The sequence below is a fragment of the Temnothorax americanus genome, unplaced genomic scaffold (genome assembly GCF_048541705.1).
Source record: "Temnothorax americanus isolate GAGA-0224 unplaced genomic scaffold, ASM4854170v1 Scaffold440, whole genome shotgun sequence".
Classification (NCBI taxonomy): domain Eukaryota; kingdom Metazoa; phylum Arthropoda; class Insecta; order Hymenoptera; family Formicidae; genus Temnothorax; species Temnothorax americanus.
In genome coordinates this window covers 1-8,364 of record NW_027509592.1, presented here as the reverse complement: position 1 = coordinate 8,364, position 8,364 = coordinate 1, and the positions used below count along the sequence as shown (strand labels likewise).

The 8,364-nt window shown below is 42.6% G+C and overlaps 2 protein-coding genes across 2 annotated transcripts; both read left to right on the top strand.

Annotated features, from left to right (window-relative positions):
- Positions 1 to 2,229: 2,229 nt before the first annotated feature.
- Positions 2,230 to 2,706, top strand: LOC143903249 (uncharacterized). The gene is made up of 2 exons (XM_077416702.1): positions 2,230 to 2,421; positions 2,467 to 2,706. The coding sequence occupies exons 1-2, from the start codon at positions 2,230 to 2,232 to the stop codon at positions 2,704 to 2,706; spliced, it is 432 nt and encodes a 143-aa protein (XP_077272828.1).
- A 3,188-nt stretch (positions 2,707 to 5,894) lies between these two features.
- Positions 5,895 to 7,741, top strand: LOC143903250 (uncharacterized). The gene is made up of 3 exons (XM_077416703.1): positions 5,895 to 6,430; positions 6,712 to 7,052; positions 7,151 to 7,741. Exons 2-3 carry the CDS (start codon positions 6,815 to 6,817, stop codon positions 7,642 to 7,644), a joined length of 732 nt encoding a protein of 243 aa, XP_077272829.1. The 5' UTR covers positions 5,895 to 6,430; positions 6,712 to 6,814; the 3' UTR covers positions 7,645 to 7,741.
- Positions 7,742 to 8,364: the final 623 nt, after the last annotated feature.

The following is an 8,364-nucleotide window of genomic DNA, read 5'->3' as shown; positions in this document are numbered from 1 at the left end:
AATCTTGCGCGACTTTGCGTCAAAGTCCGTGGCGGCGCGACACAGAGCGTTATTGCGCACAAAATTTCTCATTAATCCGCTCCATCGATGGTACGAAATGGCGTTCGTCGCGTCTCCGCTGTGCTCGAACAATCCAAATTTGTTGATCGGCATTTCAACGCTGATTGAACGAATCGCCGTCGCATGGTTTAATTTATAATAAGCCCGGCTTCGCGAAGTTCCTCGATGATCGACATGATCTCGTTGTCGTGGGCATTGTTGCCAGCTTGACGCGAAGCGTCGAGCAATTGCAGACGATCCACTAGCTCGTTGGGGTCGTCCCAGTGCACGTAGTCGATCTTATTGTTGGTTAGCGTCATCGCGCGAGGCATGGATAATCCCTTTCCGGATTTTTTCTTCTTGGATTCGGTAGACATCAACGGTGAGATTACAAATCGATACTTGAATCCCACGTTGCCCTTTAGTCGCCCGAGAGGATCATGCTTGTATTTATGAGCACTCGTTGCCAACAATATACTCCTGTACTTGATCTTCAAAAAAATACCCGATGACGCGATCTACACGGAGGACGATAAGATCAAGTACAGGAGTATATTTTTGGCAACGAGTGCTCATAAATACAAGCATGATCCTCTCGGGCGACTAAAGGGCAACGTGGGATTCAAGTATCGATTTGTAATCTCACCGTTGATGTCTACCGAATCCAAGAAGAAAAAATCCGGAAAGGGATTATCCATGCCTCGCGCGATGACGCTAACCGACAATAAGATCGACTACGTGCACTGGGACGACCCCAACGAGCTAGTGGATCGTCTGCAATTGCTCGACGCTTCGCGTCAAGCTGGCAACAATGCCCACGACAACGAGATCATGTCGATCATCGAGGAACTTCGCGAAGCCGGGCTTATTATAAATTAAACCATGCGACGGCGATCCGTTCAATCAGCGTTGAAATGCCGATCAACAAATTTGGATTGTTCGAGCACAGCGGAGACGCGACGAACGCCATTTCGTACCATCGATGGAGCGGATTAATGAGAAATTTCGTGCGCAATAACGCTCTGTGTCGCGCCGCCACGGACTTTGACGCAAAGTCGCGCAAGATTTGTCGCGTAGCGCAACCTGAGACTGACGGTGACGCGGTTAACAAACTGTACGTTGATCAATTCTTTAAAATGTTGAACAATCAACGAAAAGAATCAGACGAGAAGTTGACTGCGTTCGAGAAGGATCTGCAAGCGTTACGGACTGCGATAAACAAGCTTCGCCATTCGAGTACCGTTGAATCGGACGTGACAACGAACAATAACAACAACAACAACAACAACAATGGACAAACGGTTCAGCAAAATCGACTATCGAAAGGCGTCGAGTGAAGAGAAGCAACGGTTCATTAACGACGGCGAGAAACGGCAACGAACGACTCGAGAACGGTTGTCGGACGGCTGTCTAGCGGTTCGAGAACGCTTGTCGGATGGTTGTCAAACGGTTCAAAAACAGTTTAAAAACGATTACGAGCGGTTTAGAAACAGCTGCAAACTACGCGGAGACAGAAAAGGCTACAAACGGCTAAAGAACGTCGACGACGACGACGATGAGTGGTAAGAAGCAGTTAACTGACGACGACGACGAACGACGACGAACGATTCACGAATGGTTAAGAAGCGGTTACGAATAGTTCAGAAGCGGTTACGAACTCTTCAGAAGCGGTTACGAACTGTTCAGAAACTGCTACGAACGATGCACTAGAAGCAGAAACGGCGACAACGAAACATGAGACCGTTAAAATCGACCGATGTGGATAAAAATATCGAAAAGCGACGGTTGGTGGATGAATTGCACGCTCCGGCGAGAAGAAATTTTCCCCGAAGACACGTCATAGTGCGAGGGTACGACGACCTGTGGCAGGCTGACATCGTCGAGATGCGTCCGTACTCGCGTTTCAACGGAGGCTACCACTACATACTTACCGTTATCGATGTGTTGAGCAAGTACGCGTGGGCCGTGCCGCTCAAGGGTAAAGGTGGCAGCAAGACGGCTGACGCTATCGCTGAGATAATTCGAGATAGCGAGAGGTGCCCTAGTAATCTACAAATCGACATGGGGAAGGAATTTTACAACACCGACGTGCAACGTCTCGTCAGAAAACACGACATCAATCATTATTCCACGTATTCGGTGTTGAAAGCGTCGGTCGTCGAGCGATTCAATCGTACGTTAAAGAACAACATGTGGAAGATGTTTACGCTCAACGGAAATTACAAGTGGGTCGACGCGTTGCCGCGACTCGTGTCGGATTACAACGCGCGCAAGCATCGAACCATCGGTATGCGACCCGTCGACGTTACCCCCGCGATCGCCGAAAGACTCTTGGCTACGGTGTACAGCGCGATAAAGATCGCGGGCCCGGCAAAATTCAAAGTGGGCGACTCGGTACGCGTCAGCAAATACAAGACAATTTTTTAGAAGGGTTACACGCCGAATTGGACCACCGAGGTGTTTAAGATTGTTAAAGTGCAGCGTACCAATCCCGTAACCTATCTACTCGAGGACTATCGTGGAAAATCCGTCTCTGGAAGGTTCTACGAGTACGAGTTGCATCGCGCGACTTATCCAGACGTGTATCTCGTGGAGAAAGTACTGCGCAGGAGGGGCGACGAGGTTTACGTTAAATGGCTGGGATTCGATGGATCGCACAACTCTTAGATACACAAGAACAATGTTATTTATTTCGTGCAAACTGTATTTTATTCTTAATATAAAAAATGATACATGTAAAATGTTTGAAATATGTAATACATATACAGTATATAATAAAAAATATTAAATACTAAATACATGTGCGCGATATCCTTATTAATATCCCTTCTCATATATAATACGATATTTACTTGAGGACTATTTCTTACATACATATATGTTATAATACATACATTACATACATACATTATATTACATATATACATTACGTACATACATTTATATGTACATACATACATACATTATATTACATTTATATGTACATACATACATACATGAATCTTTACTGTTTCTTATTATGATAACTACTATGATAAAGCGACAGCTATCTCCTTGATAATAAAGTGCGCGTCATAGCCTGACAGATTGTGGAATATTACTGGGATGAAGTGAGAATCCTTATAATTCAGATTGCACGTCGAGTGTGCTGGACCTCTGTAACGCCCGGTCAAGTGGCAATGATCGCGTACACGATTATCATTTGGCGCAAACGGTTTTTCACATATGTGACATTGCGCCGCGCTGTGAAATGTCTCCCACTCGTCTCGCGTTAGGTCTACCATGCATACAATGTCGAACAAGACGTTCTTTACGCGATGCGCCAATCCTTTGAGTTCCTCGACAAACCACGCGACGCAGTCGTTATCGCGACAAAATCGATACGCTGATAATGTTTCATCATACGAGCACTGTACGTAGTATGCTATACTACATACTCGATGATGTTGATAGGCGTATGACGCGTGTTCCGTCTCCGGTTGTGTCTTCTGCAGCACACACTCCAGATCGGCGTACACCACGAAGGGAAGTCGCTCTTTCCTGCTATGGTTCTTGAAGCACAGCCACTTGTTGTCTTCACTTGGTAGTTTGATAGCGCAGTCGTTTATCTTTCGGCAGTCCACAGTGTGAGACTGTAATTTGTCGCTCGAACTAAAGTAGTGAAGACATCTGCAAAAAAAGAATCATAAAATATAAATTTTTTTATACACAAAATATAAAAATGATATATATATTAATAAAAAATATAAGTACTTACCGATCGCAAAAGTATTTTTTGTTCTTCTTCTTGCTCAATTGTGAGCTCACGAGACGGGATAGATTTTTAATCCACGCGAAATGTCCAACATTGTTGTCTCGCGGATCCTGCATGTACAGCAGATTAACATGTTTTTTAACACTCGTGCGGTCGGTAAGCCGTATTGGAAGCACGTTTGACGTCTTCTGTCCCTCGATGATATAGACGTTGACGGATATATCGTTGAGTCGTTCGAACTGTTTAATTTGACTCAACGTCATTGGGAACTCAATGTCTCGTAAATCCAGTACCCTTGAATAATGCGGGTATGAAGATTCCCGTTCTGAATTTCTTTCGGCTGGATGTAAGGCGGCGACCACTGACCATGCAAAACATGCATTGTCCATAGACAGCACATTGATCACAGCTCGCTTCACTTTAATGTCTTTAGACAATTCCAAGTGACACCCCGCGCGCAAAGGATTGTACTTGTTGACGCTCACCATCAAACTGAGGATTCGAGTCAACGCCCACCCACTGTCGCGTTCCTGGAACTCCTCGAGTTTCGCTAATGTGGGCTCGATAACGTGCAGCTCGTACCAATCATGCAAGTGCCATCACAGAGTTCTATGTTATTTGTACATATACTCTTATTGGCACGTTTATCACCCGCCACAAACTTCCCGTTGAACGCGGTGTTCACTTTGACACAGTTATGTGTTTTTATAATGTCTCGTACTCGCTTGCACAGTACGCTGCAGGCGTCTTCCAAAAACTGTCGCGGTTCTATATGGTCTGTATTAATTACCGCACCGGTCATTATTCGCGTTTCAAACCCAGCGTCGATTTCTCGCCATACGAGTTCTGCCGCGCGCGTGTCGCCACTGGTGCCTGCATTCGCATAATTACCACCGCTATGGATAAATTGTCTTTCCAATCGCGACTTCACACCCTCGAGTCGCGCGATTCAGGCAACCAACGATTGCCTCTGCCCGATCGTTGGATTGTCGGAGAGTTGACGTTTGGCACTACAGCGTGTCTCGAGCTGCTCGACGAATTCCGCGCATTGCAGTGTCCATGTGAAATATTCACCCACGGTAGCTACTTTGTCGGATAGCTCCAATAGATCGCGTTCGGTTTGCTCGAATTGATCCATGTTTCATCACTTTTGCACCAGTTCTTTTATTATATCACTTCACAGCACTTGTACGTGATAACGTGTTTAACCACACCATAAATCTCGATACTCTTTGACCGATGTATCGCTCTCAAATCGTATACTAATGCGGCTCGACGCGCTTCATCCCTCGTTATATACCCTTTGCCCTCTCTCTCGCTCCAATTGAATCTTGAAAGATCATTTCTTCCTTTGTCTTTTACGTACTGCGTCGTAAAAAAATAGCGCGAAATTGTTTAGTCTACGAGATAACACCCCCTTTTTTCCTAAAAAAATGTTGTTTACGACGAACGTGTCCCGACAGGTTCGATGCGTCATCGACAAAAATACACGCTCCTACGCAGTGCGCTATCGAGTTAGTCTTACCCATTGTACGCCGCCTAGCGGCGTCGTTGCGAACGAGGCCCCCCCGCGACCCGACGGACCCCGCGGCGCAACCGCGGACCTCCACGCGGCCCCCGCGGACCCCCGCGAACCCCCACGCGGACCCGCGGCGCGACCGTGAACGCGAACGCGGACCCCCTCTCCCCGCGCGGACCAGCGGCGCGGACCAGCGGCGCGGGTGAGTCATCCCGGTGACTCATCCCGGTGAGTCATCCCGGTGGTATGTCAAGGTCAACTCCCCCCTTCCCCTCACCCCGCAAAAAATCCGATATTTTTGTGTAACCCGATATCCTTGTGTAACCCGATACCCCGCCCCTCCCCCTACCCCTCACTCCCGCGTTATCACCATGTAACTTAATACCCCTGTGTAACCCGATACCCCCCCTCCCCCTCACCCCCGGGGAATCCCGATACCCCCTCCCTCACCCCCTTACCCCCCCGCGTAATCCGATACCCCCCTCCGTCACCCCCTCACCCCCCGCGTAATCCAATACCCCCCCTCTCTCACCCCCCTCGGAGCTCCCGAGTTAGAACCCGCCTAGTTTAACTACTAATAATGTCGTTTGAGTCGGATAATTTAAGGAAAAAACGCCAAGATAAACAATTTCCAAGTTTTTTAAATCCCCATAATGAGGGTCCTTTGTTACCAGCTTGTACGCGTCAGTATCGTGGTGTTGCTCTTCCAAAATTTAAAATACTGAACAAAAGCCCTAATAATTGCTGTGGTACTGCTGCCGGAACCATTATTCAAATTGAGAATATAGTTTTTTGTGAGCGTTTGCAAGTTCCAGTTGTTATCGGTAGAGAATTTATTAATAAATGCGACTTCTACACTATATCTTCTGAGAGTTCCCGCGTAGGGGTATTTAAAGTTAACAAATTATCGAATCTCAAAATGTGGCCATTGTCAGAAATTACGACAAAATACGTACAGTTGCCGTACAAAACTGGTTACGTTGTACTGTCAATTTTACATTGTGATACGCTTTAATTGAGATCTTACTTTTCTACTTCAATCTATTTTTCTTTTTTTATCTGGTATTGTATTTTGTACATGGGTATCGTTGTATGGGACAATAAGGAACACATTACAGGTACAAATAATTTACTTGTAATCATACAATATTAGCTATATACTCGTTAAATTAGGTCACAAACGTGATTATTTTAAACCTTACAGAGGAAGAGTAAATTAAAAATTAAGATTAATGTAATTAAAGACTATTAATTCTATATTAAAACTAGAATTCTTAAATTATAAGTTTTTCATTGTATAAAATATAATGTTACAGAATACCGATCAGAATGTTGTTTATCCAATAAGTTTATGAAATTATAAAATTTTACAAGTGTTCTGTTTCTAATATTTTTACAGGAATAACAAATTATAATAAACAATCCAATTAATTTGGATACAATTATAAAATATCAAGCATGAATGATAACGTTTTTGCGAAAAATCAGTATCTACTGGAAAAATGCATACTGATGACGATGTGGCAAAATGGTCAATTGTCCACTTTGAAACAGACGAAGAAGAAGATATTGAAAGTTTCAACGATCTTATTCCGTCTTTGTGGATTACGACGACGGGGACATTTTGTTGGTATCCTATGACTGAACATCAAGCGACTGTACAGAAACTAGTAAAACAGTGTGCAAAGGTTAATTCGGAGTGGAATTGTTTTTCCATCAAGACAATAGAAGAAGGCATTGGTAAATTTTACATTAAGATACTTTTTCACGCATAATTTTCCTTTTTTCACATAGTTTACAATTTTTACTCTTATATTTGGATTTTATGACTTTTGCAGGGAAGTATGATCAGGGAATGAAAATGCTGGTCAAAGTTTCCAAAAATCCTAATGCCACGCTGTACTCAGATTTTGAAGAAAAAGGAAAAGGAAAACGATTGAGAAAACCGATTAAGTATTTTGACGATAATTCTGACAATGACAAGGAAAACAATAACACGAAAGGACGAAATATACAGTTGATACCACCACTACCAAAATTAGCGAATGCGAGCAATTCGGCGCAGACAAGTGAACCTGTCAATGTGAATAAAATGATAAAACCGTCATGCGTAGATAAAGCTTCATTATCTTCAGATAATAATGTAAAAAAGCCCACTTATGTCACACATGACATAAATGTCTCTCATGAAAGATCAAAGAACAAGAATTACATGGATTGTAAAGGAGTAAAACCTTTACAAGAGACATCTGGTTCTATCGAAATGTGCAAGTCTGCAGCAATTACTTCAGACAAAAAATTAAGTTCTCAAAAATGTTCTTCGAGTAATTAAGGCTCCACAGTTGATCCGAAATGTACTTCTGATGCCAAAGAAGGGGAAGAATCAGCTACATTGGAATCTCTTGCAAATGCAATTAGCAAGTTGGAAGGTATGTTGAAAATATTGTTGTTCATGTATTACCGCACAAAATTACCTTTTTTAAAAAAAGGTAAAACAAGGCGCCAAGTACACATATAGTAGTGTATATGTTGTTACCTAAAAAAAAAAAGAAAGTGGTAGTATTATACCTCGAAAAAACCTAAGTAACAAGTGGTAGATCTTTATATCTCGAAAAATCACGAAAAAATCTAAGCAGTAGTATCTTTATTTCCGAAAAATTATAACCCAAGTGATACACGTCACAAAATTATGTTACCTTATCAAAAAGAAGAGTCGCGCTTCAAGTAATCTATTACAATTACAAAAAAGAAATGATATCTCTTTAAGTTAGAGCGCCAATTACAGAGAGAACATGTATATTGCCTCAAAAAATAATTGTTGCACTACATTAAAAAATCTTTACATTGTGTCAATTAGAAAAGAATGTATAATAACAATTTTATAAAATTAAAAAATTTTATTTAAATTTAACAAGGGAATACAAGATATTTAAATACAAAGTTATTTACATGTGAATTTTTTAATGGCCACAAAGAATTACAGAAGTAACAGTACATAAAAAATATTTTATTAAAGTACATAAATTTTTCTTGTAAAAAAACCTGGCACTGC